The sequence below is a fragment of the Theropithecus gelada genome, chromosome 2 (assembly GCF_003255815.1).
Source record: "Theropithecus gelada isolate Dixy chromosome 2, Tgel_1.0, whole genome shotgun sequence".
Lineage (NCBI taxonomy): Eukaryota > Metazoa > Chordata > Mammalia > Primates > Cercopithecidae > Theropithecus > Theropithecus gelada.
Window position 1 is genome coordinate 68,961,057 of NC_037669.1, and position 18,655 is coordinate 68,979,711.

At 40.6% G+C, this 18,655-nt stretch overlaps 1 protein-coding gene across 7 annotated transcripts in view; it reads left to right on the forward strand.

The window, feature by feature from the left end:
- FOXP1 (forkhead box P1) overlaps positions 1 to 18,655 on the forward strand; it is a 632,119-nt gene that overhangs the window by 379,150 nt on the left and 234,314 nt on the right. For all 7 annotated transcript variants that reach the window (XM_025374729.1, XM_025374733.1, XM_025374736.1 and 4 more), the window contains one exon: positions 6,612 to 6,802. In XM_025374729.1, the coding sequence (XP_025230514.1) occupies positions 6,623 to 6,802 (180 nt within the window). In that variant the 5' untranslated portion in view covers positions 6,612 to 6,622. The remainder of the gene's footprint in view (positions 1 to 6,611; positions 6,803 to 18,655) is intronic.

Genomic DNA, 18,655 nt, shown 5'->3' on the forward strand with positions numbered 1-18,655 from the left:
GTTCATTCATAATTTGTAGAAGTTATCTTAGGTGAGAAAATAGTTGTCTGATGTAACTCTGTTTCTCTTGTTTTGTTCTTTCTCCTCCCGTCTACCCTTTTTTTTTTTTTTTCCCCTTCAAGAGTATCACATGCAACCAACCCTATTTGTAGACAGTTACTCTACATCTTGGGGCCGCCATCTTTCTGTCTCCTCACCTGCATCCTTAACTGCTAAGTCTCATTTGTCATCCCCTCTACCAGTCAGTCCCTGATCTCCTCAATGCCACCTGCTCCAGCAGCATCTCGCCAGATGATGGGTGAGCAGTGTAAAAGCATGGCCCTCATGCTAGCAAATGTGATGTCTCCATTGTTGCAGTCCTCTACTGAGAGTCTGTGACTTTCATCTGGGATTTCTATTGCTTTATTCCCTCTCTTTTGTGAAGAGAGTAACACCCACACGAGCATTAAAGAGTACAGAACTGGTTTAATATCCTAGGCCACCCTACTGTTTGCCTACTAGGGGAAAAAATCTGTGGAGCTGTACCCCACTCCTTAAAACTCCTTTATTTGTCTTGTGTTGCCTTGTAAACCCTTTGCACATTAAAAGGGAACCAGTTCATTTGCTTGATGAGAACCAGAACCAAATGTATGCTTTATATCTTAATATAGACAGGTTGGTCTTCTTTTTTCCTCAATGGCATGAACACGATTATTGAGGGTTTCAAATCTTAATGATGCAACATGAGTAATTTTAAAAGTACCTCTCTTAGAGCTAAGCTAGTCCGAGTCTCATCCTTATTCTTTCTCAGTCTACAAACTGCATGGAGTTAACTGACAATAAAGTAAGAGCCATGTGTTCAGTATTTCCAAAATAATGAAATCCACATAGTGAAATTCACATTCTTTTTCCTTCCTTCCTTCCTTCTTTCTTTCCTTCCTTCCTTCCTTCCTTCCTTCCTTCCTTCCTTCCTTCCTTCCTTCTTTCCTTCCTTCCTTCCTCCCTCCCTTCCTCCCTTCCTCCTTCCTTTTCCATGTGCTTCTGTTATCTCTTCAGAATTGCATGCCATCTTCCTTTTTCTCTGCACATGGATGAACAATGAGAAAGAGAATTTTTCTTTTCAGATGGGGGGTGGACTGTGTAATTACTCTAATAATTTTCCTAATAGTGATTTCACCATTAACTTCTCTTCTCCCCATAGAAATAGAAACATATTTTACAAAACTATGTTTAGTTTAATTTACACATCCTTTTATGAACAGACCAAGTTCTTTAAGGGCATTTATTCTGCTTCATATAAATAATTGATCAGCCAAGTTAATTTACTTCTGCCTGACTTGGTCAACCTTAATTAACTGCCCTGGAATCAAGACTGAACTTTTTGTTAGCTTAAAATCTTTCACAAGCATGATAACAAGGGCTTTATTTTCCCTAAATTTTCAGCATCAACACTGTAACCAAGGAAATAATCATAATAATAAAGCACTGCTTTAATTTACTATAAATACATTGGCCTGGACATTATGAATTTTCCAGAATACTTCCAGAGAGCAGCTCTGTTGGCAACAGCAATAAATAAGCATGCTAAACTCAGTCCTTGTCCTTTTCTACAAGTCCCTCCAGCACAAAAATTGAACCTTTGAAATCAGTAGCTCTGTAATGTTTCGAAGCAAGATGAGAAGTAGATCATTTTGGCTTCTTTAGGCTTTTTGACATCTATGCAACTGCAGCATTGACCTTTGTAGGGTTAGATTAAATGGATCACGTGATTTAAACAGGCTCAGTTCATCTGGAGGTGCCATACAGGAAGGCAGACTCAGTTTGGTGTTGTTTCTGGAGGAAGGACTTGTTTCTGGGTCTGGTGTGACCATAACTTCATATTCAGGCACTTTGTATGATTATACAGTGTTTCCTGCTGTCAGTATGTCATGGAGCAAGGCAGTTGGTTAGTTACAGGATTAGTTATTCCCCCAGAGAGAAGCAGAAGTTAGGCAAACTGGGTGCCTGGGACAAGCTTCCTTGAAGAAAAGAGGGTGCAACGTCCCTGATAGATAAGATAGATTCCTCTCCTATATATATTGACTTGATTTCAGATGACTCTAATAGTGGCAATTCAAAGAAAAAGACAGTTGTTTGCAAAAGAGTGCAGATGCCTTATATCATTGTATTTTAATGCTTTTCTTTGTCCACCTGCACTCTCATTGTTGCCCTTCTGGAATTTCCTTAGTTTTCTTTTCATTAATTTCCTTATCCACTACCTAGCACAGGACTTTACAAACTAGAGATTCTTAATCATTTATCGAACGGACAGGTTCGTGTCTGAAACAAAATAGTTATGGCTACATCTATCCCTTAACCGATTGAGCTTTAGTTTTCTTATCTGTGAAATGGGGATAACATTTACCTGCCTTATCTCCCTCCTAGCCTTGTTACGAGTTTGAAAAGCACATCAGAGGGCTTTTGCAATTTGTGAAGTGTGATACAGATATAAAGGCTTATTAAATGACTTGGAACGTTTGATAGAAATATTGCTGGCCCAGACACTGTTAGAAATGTTCTTAGACATTGACACTCCTATTTTTTTCACATGTGCTTTTCAAAAAGCTGTTTTCTCCTGATTGGTGTGGGAGATTATGGGAAATTTTAAATCTTCCAACCTACATACTACTGTTAGCACTTGACTAATTAAGGACATCCTCAGACCAAAATAATCCTTTATGCAATTTTGGTCCCAAAGCCTGCACTCTCACAAACCTGATTCACAAGCCAAGCTGCTTGGCTTGATGCCTGCAAAACTTGTACTGGAGGACTTGGCAGTCTGCTTTGGAACTGCATGGAGCAAAAACAGGGCCTTCTCATCAAATTGTGTATTGGAGACTGTTCTTACTCCACCCACCAGAATGGTGTCTCACCAAGGAAACAAAAGCAGGACCCGTGTCTTAGACACCTGCTCTCAGGCCTGGGATCCCGATGGTCACATAGTCTGAAAGCAGCATTCTACCTGCAGCTCTCTTCCATCAGGACAGGATATTTGGCTAAATATGCCTCATTCTGAGAGCAGGGGTAGAGTTTATATATGTGCAATGCTGTTGTCTTTTGGGGATCAAGTCCCTGGTATGGGGAGGTATTCCCAGAAAGGGAAAAATACATACATACACACACGCACACATATATATGTGTGCGTGTGTGTATATATATTCTATAGATTTTTTCTTTACATATGTTTGAGATATATCCTAATAATTAGATGGATTTCCTTGCTACCTACTCTAAAACAAATGCTCTCTTGCTTAAATACCTAACACTGTGCCTTTTCCTATAATCCTTTTTTTCTCTGCCCCCACCCCTTTTTTGAGACAGAGCCTCGTTCTGTCGCATGCTCTCTGCTCACTGCAACCTCTGCCTCCCGGGTTCAAGCAATTCTCCTGCCTCAGCCTCCCAAGTAGCTGGTATTACAGGCATGTGCCACCACGCCCGGCTAATTTCTTTGTATTTTTAGTAGAGAATGGTTTCACCATGTTGGCCAGGCTGGTCTCGAACTCCTGACCTCAGGTGATCTGCCTGCCTTGGCCTCCCAAAGTGCTGGGATTACAGGCATGAGCCACTGCACCCGGCTCTTTTCCTTTAGTTCTGTACAAAGGGGCAAGTTTGTGGAAGAGAGACTGAAATGCCCAGGGAAAAGTACCTAGATTTCACAGATTCATTTCTTTTTTGGTGATGAACAAGGCACTCTTGCTATCACAGATTATCTCATTACCTGATTCTTGTATCTTAGGGAAGATTTTGGTTATTTTTGAAAAATGCTTTACTCTGTGGTAAGAATATAACTGCAGTTTCTAAAGGACTATAATTATTAGAAAGTCTGATCTGAAGACATGAGAATGAAAAAATAATAATAAAAATCAAGAAATGAGAGTGAATCAGCTGTTACTTCTCAGTTTGTTTCCCACCTGCTAGTGAAAAATGCCATTCTCAATCCACTTTAGAATTGGATCAACTTAAAAAATATATACGTCTTTTGGGTTTATGAAGTCTGTATCAAGTTGGATCATGCTATGCAGTGAAAGGAAATGAAGAAAGATGTGAATTTTTCTGCTTTTAATTTTTCCATTTGGTTTTTGTGCAAGTCTGCAGAAAACAGACTTCATCCAATTTCTAGCAAGAAAACAATGTCCTCTAAAGATACCCAAAGATTGAAATTTCCCTGTTGTCACATTTCATGTATGGGGCAGAAATCTGTGGCATTGGTTGTACATATGTCCTTACACAATTGGAACACATTTGCGTAAAAATTTTCTGCCCTTTCATCTGGGATTGGTATTTCACATTAAAGTCTTAATTATTCAGGCATTTCTCAGCTTTCATGTTTGAACTCTTTACTTCCTTTAATGACTTTTGCTTTTCCTTTTCCAAATCTTGGTCTGTGAACTTGGAGTGTGACCCTGCCTTTTTCATTGTTTTGCCCCCACTGAACCTCAACTTTAAAAATACACATTGTGGTTAAGAGCTTTGACTTAACTGAACTGGTTCAAATCCTGATTCCACCATTACTGGCTGTGACATGTAGTGGACAAATTAAATAACTTGTGGAGGCTTAGTTTTCTCATCCGCAAACTGGGGGTAACAATCGTCATCAGCACTGAACTGGAGAATGTGTGTAAATCACCTGCATTAGGGCCTGCCTGACCCAACACTGGTGATTGGTAGATGGTAGCAGTTGGTATTAGCAAATGTTATCTGTCTTTCGTCATCTTTGGACATCTTTTCTCAGCCAAGGGCTGAATTGGCTCTCTGGGATAATGGTTTTGTTCCCAGAGAGTAGTAAGAGTGAATGTGAAATGTATTTACACGTAACTAAGTGATATTTTCTCTTTTTTTTTTTTTTTTTTGAGACAGAGTCTTGCTCTGTAGCCCAGGCTGGAGTGCAGTGGCATGATCTTGGCTCACTGCAACCTCCGCCTCCCGGGTCCCGGTTCAAGCAATTTTCCTGCCTTAGCCTCCTGAGTAGCTGGGATTACAGGCACACACCACCATGCCCAGCTAATTTTTGTATTTTTAGTAGAGGCAGGGTTTCACCATATTGGCCAGGCTCGTCTTGAAGTCCTGACCTGATGATCCGCCCGCCTTGGCCTCCCAAAGTCCTGGGATTACAGGCGTGAGCCCGGCCCTAAGTTATATTTTCTAGCTACTCATTTTGCACCATATTTTTTTTTCTTTTTCTTTTCTTTTGTTTTGAGATGGAGTCTCGCCCTGTCACCTAGGCTGGAGTACAATGGCGTGATCTCAGCTCACTGCAACCTCCACCCCCTGGGTTCAATCAGTTCTCATGCCTCAGCCTTCCGAGTAGCTGGGATTACAGGTGTCTGTCACCATGACTGGCTAATTTATTTTTTCTTTTCTTTTTTTGTACTTTCAGTAGAGACAGGGTTTCACCATGTTGGCCACACTGGTCTCGATCTCCTGATCCCAAGTGTTCCACCTGCCTCATCCTCCAAAAGTGCTGGGATTATAGGCGTGAGCCACCACCCCCAGGCCTATATATTTTTTTTCTATTAGACTTTTAGTACTTTCGGCTAGGTGCCATGGCTCACGAGGCCTGTAATCCCAGCACTTTGGGAGGCCGAGGCGTGTGCATCACCTGAGGTCACGAGTTCAAAACCAGCCTGGCCAATATGATGAAACCCTGTCTCTACTAAAAATACAAAAATTAGCCGGGTGTGGTGGTGGGCACCTGTAATCCCAGCTACTTGGAAGGCTGAGGCAGGAGAATTGCTTGAGCCCGGGAGGCGGAGGCAGTGAGCAGAGGTAGTGCCACTGCACTTCAGCCTGGGTGACAGAGCAAGGCTCTGTCTCCAAAAAAAAAGTGTAATATCAACAAATAGTGCCTGCACATGTTAAAATTTAATGTTTATACCTAATATGCTCTATAGGATGACTTGCTGGTTTTTGAGCAAAGGAACCAGATAGAAGAAAAATTTAATCTTGGGCCGGGCGCAGTGGCTGCAATCCCAGTACTTTGGGAGGCCGAGGCGGGTGGATCATGAGGTCAGGAATTCAAGACCAACCTGACCAACATGGTGAAATCCCTTTCTTTACTAAAAATACACAAAAAATTAGCCGGGCATGGTGGCGTGCACCTGTAATCCTAGGTACTCAGAGGCTGAGGCAGGAGAATGTCTTGAACCCGGGAGGTGGAGGTTGCAGTGAGCCGAGATTGCACCAGTGCACTCCAGCCTGGGCGACAGAGCGAGACTCCATCTCAAAAAAAAAGAAAAAAGAAAAGTTTAATCTTGAATTCTAGGTTTACCTACAAATATTAGTTTTTCTAAGGGTAAAATAAATAAATAAATATATATATTATATATATATATATGTGTGTGTGTGTGTGTGTATGTATGTATATTTAAAACAATACTACTGAAACTTGAATTGGGAATGACAGTTTCAGACCCAAAACTAGGGACCTGACCCGCTAATGAGGGGATAAGTTGAGTGAAAGAAAATGACAACTGTTTACAGATTTTGGCAACATTTAAACCAAGGCCGTTCTCCTTATGCACAACAACTGTTTTAACAGCTGCTTTTTTTTTCTCCCCACCACCCGCCCCCCATCTTGGAAATCCTTGTATCAGGTTTTTGAGTCATGATGCAAGAATCTGGGACTGAGACAAAAAGTAACGGTTCAGCCATCCAGAATGGGTCGGGCGGCAGCAACCACTTACTAGAGTGCGGCGGTCTTCGGGAGGGGCGGTCCAACGGAGAGACGCCAGCGGTGGACATCGGGGCAGCTGACCTCGCCCACGCCCAGCAGCAGCAGCAACAGGTACCGGGGCTTTGGAGTCCTGGGAGGTGGAGGGTGGTGGGTGCGAATTTTACCGCTGAATTTTACGTTTAATGACGATCTCGCGATCAGCGTTTTGTGCTCACCTGTCTGCCAATCTGTCATTCTGTCAGTGGCATCTCATAAACCATCGGCCCTCTAGGGGTCCCAGCAGTTGGCTTAAGAGACTAATTTTCAAGCCCTTGGGAGTTGGAAAGTCCTGCAGATCCCCTTGTGGGGAACAGTTGCTGAGTCGAAGATTGAGTGGACCTGTGTCAGCCTAACCTTTCCCTATTTTGAATAAAATTATTCTTTGGAGAAATGGTTCCCACTGCTTTCATGCAAAAATAAAAATTAAACGAAAAACAGGCTTAAGCCTGTGAAGAAGGAAATAAGAGCTAAGGAATAAAAGAGAGAAAAAGAGTAGATGAGTAAGGAGAGTTGAAATAAATACATAGAAATACAGGCAGAAATGCTGAGATAACAGCCAAAACATGTAGAACACGGGCATCACTGTGGGAAGCTGCTTTCCTCTACCTGTAGGATTTGGGGGTTTAGAGTATTTACATATGTTCCCTGTATTCATGCAGCAGTGGGTTTGTGGCTAAGTCTTACTGCTTTGAGTTATCTCTTATTGGTGCCTCCCCAAAATGTACGTAAGTTGGGGTATACTCATTCCTGTTAGTTATACTTTTTACAGGTATGGAACTGGGTACCTGTGAGTGACTGGTAAAACATTTCCGGATGGTACAGGCGACCCAAGAAATGGTGTTTTGTTCTCAAAGTGTTGATAAAAATTCAAATAAGTAAACGGCATTTGCTTGAAGACTGGCTTTGGTTTTCTAGCCTGTCTCGGAATCAGGAAATATTATTAGGATTTGTTAATGATAATAGATGGTTTATGACCTGTTTTGTTCTCGATTTACTTATTCAAAACATAGTTATGATGCCGCTCAGAAACAGGTGAATTAAAAAGAATGAAGTATCTTTGGGCCTTTCTGAAAGCTACAGTAACTTCTGTGGGGAGGAAGAAGATAGGGACAAAGTGCTTCTCAAACCATTTTCTTGCAATCTGTGTCAGAGAAGCTAAGCTTATGTTTGGGATGCAACTTTGAGACAAGCTCTAAACCATGTTTATTTTCTCCTTGCAAAGAGTTGAGTAAGGAATGATTCGGTTGTTAGCTCCTTACGAGGTGGTGGAACCAACATGAGACTGTGGAACCTGTTGGGAGAAAGATGCAACAAAGCGAAAGAAAGGAAAAGTAACAGACCAGCAAAAGTCTTAATTCAGAGGACTTCCTGCAAGTGATTTGATCTTTCTTTCATTGGCAGCCCAAACCCATTTGTGCCTGCACCACGAGCTCACTTCAGACGGAATTTGTGATGTTTGTTGTGTATAAACTTTGTGCATTTAAGTTAGTGCAGATGGCCAAATTCCAACCAGTGAGGTTGTTAGCAAAACCGCGCAGTAGATAGTAAAAGGGTCTCCGTGTATTTGTGCTAGTACATGTTCATGTGATGTTCTCAGCCATTTTTTTCAGAATAAATAGTTAATGTTTTTGAATGACATCTTCTATGCCCTTACCAGACGAGTGTCAAGATTGACTATTTCTTTATGAAGCACTTGAGCACTTGAGACGGGGCTACTGACTGATGTGGTGATACTAAATAATTAGTATTTAGATTACATTAATTAAATAAATGGGAAATTAACTTTTGATTTTTATTTGAGGAGCTAAAAATCATTCAGGATCTCCAAAAAACTTTACATATAAACCATCAAAACATGTGGTTTACATATAAACCCAAAACACGCATGCGTGCACACACACAACAGCAATAACAAATTGGCTACATAGAATAAAATTATAAAAGCCTATTTCACCAACATCTTCCTTAAAAAGTATCAGTTGCAAATGTATTTATCCACATCTTCCTTTGGCCGTGACCACTTTGGAAAATTTACTGTTACTGGTTATTGATAAAAAGGTCAAGAAATGTTTTATGATTAGACTTTTATACTGTTTTTAAATGTTTTTATGACAGTTTTTTTCTCCGTATGCCGTTGACACATTTTGGGAAGAAACAAAGCAGTGGGGTCTATCATTGTGGCTAAAACCCCCTGTATTGTGGTTAGCAAAGCCTTTTGAGGTCTTTTAAAATATAACATTGACAGCTGTTCAACTCCCCTAAGTATATGATAAGGCTCTTAACAGGTTGTTGGGGAAAAGGGAAATCTGTAGATGAAATAAGAAAAACTACAGGACTGAAAATATTTCTACAGGACCAGAGTTATCAGAATTTTCTTCCGGACTGAAAACTGCAACAATTAGACAGTTTGGAGAAGTGTGAGCATTCTACAATGGACTATGGTTGTTTTCATCATTTTTATTCTACAGGTTTTTACTTGAAGTGAGAATACCAGCAGTGAGAAAATCACAGCCATGCTGAATTCATTACTGCGGTAGTCACACAAAACCACGGATAAAATTTCAATAACTGCAGGCCACAGTTGAGTAAACAGTTGCACTGAAATTTAATTCCTGTTGACTTTTCCCCCATTCCTCGCCAGGGGCACATTCAGATTCCGTAGTACAAAGACAACAGGGGTTACAGCTTTGATTAATGTAGGACAGTGGAAGAGAATTAGAACTGTAAAATATGTTAGAAGTCCATGGAACACGAAGATCTGGCTTAAAAGGGCCTGGCATAAAAACAAGTTAATTATGCTGTGTATTATGTTGAATGTTGGAGGATTTTCAGTTGCACCAATACCATCATTGAGAATATGGGGAGAGTTTTTACTTAGTGCCAGGATTTAAAATAAATAAATGCAAACCTTTCCATGTTTGCTCCATATTATCAAAGATAATTACAAATTACAGCAAATGCCCTTTTCAGGATGGGAGGGCCCTGACAAAGATTCACTATGGAGTACACTAGTTCCATAGTGAGTTTTGTTTGTAGGTTGACTTATTTATGTTCAAATGGCATTGTCATTTCTAAAAATTAGTTAGTTGACAACCTAGAGAAATGGGGCAAATCTGGCTTTTCCATCTTCTTTTGAAAAATTAGAATATCTGGTAACCTTGGGCTGATAGTCCTACAAGGGCAACAATTGTTGGGAGATGAATTGCTATTGAAGACAGGGAGCCCTCCAGCCTGCTCTCATTCCCACCAGCAGCATTGCTCATTTATGCCTCTAGGTAGTGGAGTTGGCAATTCTGGGCTGGAAGGTAGACTCATCACTCAGAAGCCATCAGCCCAAGAGAGGTGCTGCCATTAGCTGGTAGAGCCTGCCAACACACTCACAAACTGTCTTCCTTCCTCAAAACTAAATGTATTACCTCTGTAATGTTTCAACTCTATTTATGTCTGGGCCATGAAACTATTATAACAATAGTTTTCTAATAATATAATTTGATAGAGTTTCTGAACATTTTCTTTTATCCATTGAGTAATTCTTTACCCGATACCATAACTGCTTTTTATTTCCTATTATGCCTGCACCATTTCTATGTCTGTAAAAGTTGTATTGGATGTGCACTACTCCATTATGAAACTCAGCAACAAATACTATTAGCAATTACTAAAGTTTTTTTTTTCCTTAAAGAAAGGATTTTAAAATGTCCAGAACAATTTCATAAACTGTGTGGATTAATGCATTTTAAAAGTCTTGAATTTTAGAAAGCAGAATTTTATTTCCATATTGCTGCAAATGAGAGCTGTTTCAGATAAGCATATTACATAGAGCATAATGTTTAGAAGTTTCTCCATATACAGCATATGCTGTCAGGTCAATTAACAGAATGCATTCTAGAAAATGTTTATTCAATAAAAATGAATAGCTGTTAAATAAAACAGCTATTTCTTCACAACATTCCATTTAATGATGAGGTTTTTGTGGGGTTTCTTTCTTTCCTTTTTTTTTTTTTTGGTACCACCTGGCAGTTTTATTGTCTGCAAGTCAGTATAGAGAAAGCTTTGGTTGCTGCAGTTTTGAGGTGTGGCTATCATTTTATATGAAGAGAGCAGTTTAGAGGGAATCTGTGAGAAAAAACCTAAGACATGCTGTATTTGGAATTTGAACATGTATTATTTAGAGAGTGTGGATAAGCAAAGTGTTTACTTCCCGTGGCTTCTTTCTTTGACATCTGGTTTAAGGTGTTGGGTCTTGTGGCCCAGAAGACTGTGTATGTTTTAAGTTAGCAATGTAAAAGAAGGAGAGAAAATGTGAAATGACTAGTAAGGAGGTGGGAACGGTAGATAGGAAATTCTCTTGAAAAAGAAGAAGGGGAGTAAAGAGGACCCATCAGATTGAATTTTTCCAATGAGCCATTGAAGGAGGTCAAAGATTAGTCACTTCCCAGAACACAAGAAGATCAGAGAAATGGGTGGGACTCAGGCAAAGAGTCTAGTTACGTACATTCAAAGGGATGTAGAGGTCAGCTGTGGTGGCTCACACCTGTAATCCCAGCACTTTGGGAGGCTGGGGCGGGCTGATCACTTGAGGCCAGGAGTTGGAGACCAACCTGGCCAACATGGCAAAACCCTGTCTCTACTAAAAATAGAAACATTAACTGGGCATGGTGGTGCACGACTGTAGCCCCAGCTGCTCAGGAGGATGAGGCAGGAGAATCACTTGAACCTGGGAGGCAGAGGTTGCAGTGAGCCAAGATTGCGCCACTGGGCTCCAGCCTGGGTGACAAAGTGAGAGTTTGTCTCAAAATAAGTAAATAAATAGACAACAACAACAAAACAAAGGGCATGTAGAAAATACAGTACCGGAGGAACCTGGGAGAATCAGGAATTGAAATCCCAGGGTCCTCTGAACATGGGAAATGGTAGTAGAGGGACCATAGTGTCAGTGTTTTAAGTTTAACTTTTTTTGTTTCAGCATAAATAAATACACAAGCAGGCTGCATGCAGTGTCTCATGCCTGTAATCCCACCATTTTGGGAGGGCAAGGCAGGCAGATTGCTTGAGCTCAGGAGTTTGAGACTAGCCTGGGCAACATGGCAAAACCTCATCTTTACAAAAAATACAAAAGTTATCTAGGGATGATGGCATATGCCTGTGGTCCCAGCTACTCATGAGGCTGAGGTGGGAGGATCCCTTGAGCATGGTAGGTTAGGGCTGCAGTGAGCTGAGATCTTGCCACTGCACTCCAGCCTGGGCTGGGTGACAGATTGAGACCCTGTGTCAAAAAACAAAAAATACACAAGCAAATGAAATTTCTTCTCTTCACATTCAAAATGGCAAAATGCATCCCTTCATTAGTTATTGTTAGTGAAATTGCTGGTGGATATTGAGTCGAAGAAGAAAGCTGTCCCGCAAACATTTCCAGCTTTTTAATTGCCTCTGAGAAACAGTGCCTGCAAGAAATAGCTGTTGGTGTCTGTACTGGATGAAGCACCACTGCATGAAGGTGCTTATTGCATCTCATTTTTACCCATAGGCCTCTGGGGCACCATATCAAAATTCCAGAGGCCATTCCTGGCCTTGTTTCATACCTTATGGAAAATGACGCAGGTTATATGGTATGGATCTATAGGTGTAAAGACTGGGTAGCAATGGCTGGGTTGGCCATACCATTCTACCACTTATTTCTTTGAAAAAGGTGGCTTATGAACTTCATTAGGAATGCCCTCAAGTGGCCTTTCCCATTGTAGCTACTGGAGACTGTGTCTGAAAGGAGGGTCTCTTGATGCTGACAGGGAAAAGCTGGTCAGCACCTCTGTGTCCTAGAAGGGGAACTTCCAGGAAGGGGGCATAGAAGAAGGTATTACTAGTATTTATTGAATGCCTTAATGGGGCCGGGTACTGTGCTGGGGGCTAGCACCTTCCCTTGCTGGTAGGTAAAAACTAAGCTGTAATTTTAAAGGAATTGCTATGCTGAGATATACTTTTATTGAAGACGTTGCAGTAGTTCAAGTAGTGTGGAAAGTATTGATGGTCAAAAATATTTTGTGTAGGAATGAATGCCACCAAAATGTTAGTGATAACCATAGAAACAAACTGAAACAAAACTGAGACAGGAATTCAGATAATTCTGACAAATAAAGAAAAAGCAGCCACAACACTGACCCCCCACATTGTCTTAATTCCCTTTGTGGCTATTTCTAGAAAAGGCATATTTCACCCTGAATGCTAAATATAGTTCTCTACTCTGTTAGTTTAGACCTGCCTTCCATCAAAATATTGTTGTCAAAGATTTATGTAACTTGTGATGTGAGACTTGTATGAAATTCTTTCAAGTTTTGATTACTAAACAGTTGTGTGTCATTAATCTCTCCATTGAAAATTAAAATGGCACGAGAAGCAAAAGAAGAAAAAAGACCCATAACATAGGAGAATGTGGTAATAGAAAGCCAGGTGCCACATTTCATTATGAGTGAAGTGTACCCTCTTGACTTCAAGAGAAAGCTTTGCCACTTTGAAAAGGTAATTTTAAGCCCTGACCTGTGAGCTAATAAAAATAATCATAAAAAAAGAACGCCCTATCTCTTGTCTACTCACAAATCTGTTTTTGAACTTTCAGGAGTATGACTTTAATGGTAATTTGTTGACAGATTAGTTTCAGTGATTGTGAAGAGTTTGTTTTTGCAAAACTGGCAGGTCCTATCTGTTCTCTGAAGGCAAGGAACCTACTTTGCTGTTTTGCAATGGCTTGCGTTTATTGACAACTAGCGCTGAGCAGGCAGAATTGGAATGTTTATATAATGTAAACCTATAGCTCGCCTGATGGAGTCTAGCGTACTTTTAGGTAGTGCATAGATTACTTGATAAAAAGGGTTACAAGGTGACTGCTTTTATGACAAAGAAGAATAGCAATATAAATGCCGGTGGTACACTGAGCCACAAGAAGGAAGTTAATGTAGGGAATTGAACCCCATGTTAGAAAGTTTCTTTTCATCACTTTGTCTTTGAACTCAAATCTATTGTAATTATGAAGTGTTACTTGTAACATTCCAGAGACCCTTTGCTAAATACTCTGTTTGATTTGATTCATAGAAATACAGCCACATTATCTCCCCTCCCCCAGACGAAAAAATGTCGTCAAGAGTTTCCCATACTGACCTTGTGAGTGCCACTAAAAAACAGCTGCAATTTATTTCTTTGATCGTTTGCATATTCTTTGATTTCACTTTTTTCTTTTTCCTTTTTCTTTCCTTTCTTTCTTTCCTTTTCCTTTTTTTTTTTTTTTTTTTTTTTTGGAGACAAGGTCTAGCTCAGTCACCCAGGTTAAAGTACAGGGTTGCGATCATGTCTTACTGCAGGCTTGACCTCCCCGGGCTCAAACGATTTTCCCACCATCAGGCTCCTGAGTTGCTGGTACGGCAGGCCAGCTGTTTTTTGTTGTTATTTTTCTGTTTTGTTTGTTTTCCTGTAGAGATACGGGTCTCACCATATTGCCTAGGCTGGTCTTGAACTCCTGGGCTCAAGGGATCCTCCTACCTCATCCTCCCAAAGTGCCAGGATTACAGGCATGTGCCACCACACCCAGCCTCATTTAACTGTTATTTATTGAGCCTCAGGATGTGGAAGAAAATGGGGGTGGAGGGGGAACTGATATGTTAGGTGCTAGGAAAACATGGGAGAATAACTTAGAGTTTACTTAGCTAGAGCCTGAAGAATAACTATGGAGGCAGTAGAAAGATGGTGAAAAGGCAGATTGGGTTCAGCTTATGGGAGGCTTCTAAGTAGAGAAGAAAGGTCATATGAGAGGGAGTGTATTAAAAGTAAATGAGAAGGTTGAACCTAGCTGGGTTGGAAGGGAAGAAATCCCAGAGAGATGAGGGGCCATGACAGTGTTACTGCAGTTGGTCTGACATTTAGTAATGGGCCACTAACGTGGCCCCAGTGAATTGAGGGTGCCCTGTTGTTGATCCCTCCTGGCTTCTTGAACATCTCCTCCTCCATCTGAATGCCTTAGTGAAGTGTAAGTTCCATCAGGGAATGGGGGCTGAGATCACTGTCCTCATTCCCTGGTACTTCCACAGCACGCAGCATAGTATCTGATGTAGGGCAGTTCTTTGACAGACTATTTATGAATGAGTGAAACGAAAGAGAAAGGAAGGACTGGATAAGAAGAGATTGTTGAGGAGAATGTTGGGAAACCAGCAGGACCTTTTGAATTTACGAGGTATGCAAATACCAAGGAGTTGGAGTTACCAATGATGAGTCAGGATGTTCCATCTTAATGACTGGCAAAATGGGGGCACCGTGAAACAGAAAAGAGAGGGGCATGGGGAAGAACCTGAACTCCTTTCTTAGCTGCCACTAACAGGTTAAGAACTTATAATAAAGGATGGGGTTATTTTGAAAAAGACATTTTTTAAAAAGACTTTTTTTACAAAGGCATTCTGTGTAGCTAAAAGTCACTATTTTGATTGCATATGTTTACTTGCGTTGAAATTATCAAGTATTTTCCATTTAGCCTTTGACAGTTACTAATGAGTACATCTTCCAAAAGTCACATGGGAAGTACTGATAAACTGCTAGTGCTCCTAGTGATCATGGAATGGGCTTATCTCTTGGAGAGAACAAAACTACGAAGTTAGATCTTTGATAAAGTCTTTGTTCCATATTGACACAAGCCTCTTAGAATGAATTTGTTTTTAAGGTGGTAGGGGAGTGTATGTTGTGTTTCTTTTGTTGGAAAAGTACAATGTGCAATTATTAAACAGCTAGTGCTATTGGAAGACTCATTTAGGAGGTATAGATTAAACTGCCTGGGGACATAAAGGCCCAGTCTTCTTTGTGTATTTAAATTGAGCCATGCCCAGAGAGGGAAGGCGGGAAGCAAGCTCTATTTTTCTCTTTAGTCCTTCCATGTGGACATTTTGCAGGATCTTCTCCATAAACTGATAGTGCAGATACCAACTGTGGAGGGTATTGGATTTTTTTTTTTAAGGTTGGCAACCCTACGTTCCCCTTGAATTAACTGTTTTATCACTATTGTTAGACAGCTCCTTTTTGACTGTACCAAAAATAAAATGAACTTCCTAACACAGATTCATCTTCAGCAACGTTTCTTCAGGTAGACCATTAATTTCAGAATTTTTTATCCACACAAACATAACTGAGTTTTCAGTATCACAGCCACCTATTAAAAGAGACAAAGTGTCCGGCACAATGGCTCACGCCTATAATCCCCTTTGGAGGCCAAGGTGGGTAGATCACCTGAGGTCAGGAGTTTGAGACCAGCCTAGCCAACATGGCAAAACCCTGTCTCTACTAAAAGTACAAAAATTAGCCGGGTGTGGTGGCGTGCGCCTGTAAACTCAGGAGGCTGAGGCAGGAGAATCACTTGAACCCGGGAGGCGGAGGTTGCAGTGAGCCGAGCTTGTGCCACTGCACTCCAGCCTGGGCTACAAGAGCGAGAGGCTGCTCAAAAAAAAAAAAAAAAAAGAAAGAAAAAAAAAAAAGAGGCAGAGCATCCACTGATCCTAAATTCATGTTTTTATCACATTACCTTGTCTCGTCTTCAACTTCTGTCTCTCCACATTGAAGGGAAGGTGACATGATGTCTTCTTAGTCATTCAAATCCAATAACTTTTAATCTGAAGGTTAAGTAGTGAGATATAAACTAAGAGATGATAATATCAATTTTATGTTCACTGAAGGGCACAATATACCTCTTCCTAGTAGAGGGAAAATTGTGCGTAAAATGTCTTTTGCTTTTCAACAGCAGAGTCATGCCTCTCAGAGCCAAAAGAAGGCACATTTTTGGAAAACATTAATAAAATAAGAGTTAGCATCCTAAAGCAGGACAAAAGTGACTTTTTATTATTATAATTATTAAGTGTTAATTTTTCAGGGCCGCATGATACAAAGTAGTTGTCTTTATCGCCTCCTGTATTGACTCTTGATATACCCTCGACAAACTCAACAACCTTTTACAAGGTTAAAGGCTGATAGAGAATGACATAATGCTCATTCTTTCCTGACTATTTTTAGTCCTAATGTGTATGATAAATAATACTGTGATAATATTGCTTACCTTCCCTCATTTTTTTCTTCCTATGGGTGATATTTCCATTTCAACTCAGTAGGAATTCAACATCCGAAAGCATTAAGTGAAAATGCATTTACAATGTGTGTTTTTATGATGATATTCTGATTTTTCTCATTCAATTTCTATTTCTTATAAACACAAAGTTTTGTGCTGTGTGCTATGTGTCTATATCATGTGTATTTATATAGACTTACTGTATCATTAGTAGTTTTTCGGTTTTTTGAGGTGTAGTTTCACTCTTGTCGCCCAGGCTGGAGTGCAATGGTGTGATCTCAGCTCACTGCAGCCTTCATCTCCCAGGTTCAAGTGTTTCTCCTGCCTCAAAGCTAGGATTTCAGACATGCGCCACCATGCCCACAATTTTGTATTTTTAGTAGAGACAGGGTTTCACCATGTTGGCCAGGCTGGTCTTAAACTCCTGACCTCAGGTGATCCACCCGCCTCGGCCTCCCAAAGTGCTGGGATTACAGGCGTAAGCCACCACCCCCAGCCCATTAATAGGTTTTTAAGACAGGAAAAGCATCACGCATAAGCTGAGTATGTGACATTCACAGTTATAATTATCAAGATTATATTTTGTAATGTAGTGATTCACAATTATAATTGTCAAGATTGCATTCTGTACATAATTTTAAATTTGTCTCAGCTGTTCATTCAGTACCTTCTTTGGGCAGGGGCTAGGTGTAAGGCACTGTAAGTCTGCAACTAGACCAGGAACCAGCAAACTCTGGCCCTTGGGCCAGATCCAGCCTGCCAGCTAGTAAATAAGTTCTGTTGAAACACAGCCACAACTGTTTGCTTACTGTTGCCTGTAACTGCTTTCATGCTGCAGCAGCAGAGGTGAGTTGTTGCAACAGAGATTGTGTGGCCCATAAAGCCTAAGAGATTTATCTGGCACTCTGCGGAAAGTTTGTCAATCCCTGGATTAATGAATGGCAGATGTGACAAGATTTGCCTTCTACAAACTTCTACCCTTACTTTACAGTGACAAAACTGAGGAAGCATTCCTCATTCTTTTCTAAATTCTCTCTGAAAAATATCTATGTATTTATACTATATATGTATTTTGTTTGTTTGTTTTTTTGAGACTGAGTCTTCCTCTATTGCCAGGCTGGAGTGCAGTGGCCCTATCTCGGCTCACTGCAACCTCCACCTCCTGGGTTCAAGAGATTCTCCTGCCTCAGCCTCCGGAGTAGCTGGGACTACAGGCTCGCGCCACCACACCCAGCTGATTTTTGTATTTTTAGTAGAAACGGGGTTTCACCATGTTGGCCAGGATAGTCTCGATCTCTTGACCTCGTGATCCGCCTGCCTCAGCTTCCCAAAGTGCTGGGATTACAGGTGTGAGCTACTGTGCCTGACTATATAATACTATTGTTTAAGACTTCGTTTCACAATTTCTGGAGTGGCAAAATGACTTATAGTTGTCATCATTCCTCTAGAGTTTCTTTCTTATCATTTAGCGGACAGCATCTTACCAATTAAAAGTTTTGACGTTATTGGTAGTTAAAAGAATCTTCAGCCAGTCTAGTAAGGAAATGGAGGTTGGACTCACTCAGTGAGTCACTCACAGAGCGGACAGATGTCCTCGGCCCTGGCTCCTTGCCAAAGAAAATTAACAGAAGAACATAACCTATCTTATGTTCATAGTCCTATAGTTGGCTAGAGGATACAAAAATATATTATTCTCAGTATCACCCTGCATTCAAAGATTTCATAATTTAATCAAGGTGCAGTAAGACATAAACAGATAACATGAAAAGTTTTTACAATTTTTAAAGCAAATTGAAGATAAACTGTAGAAGAGATGCATATGACTAATTGATAGGTGAGTG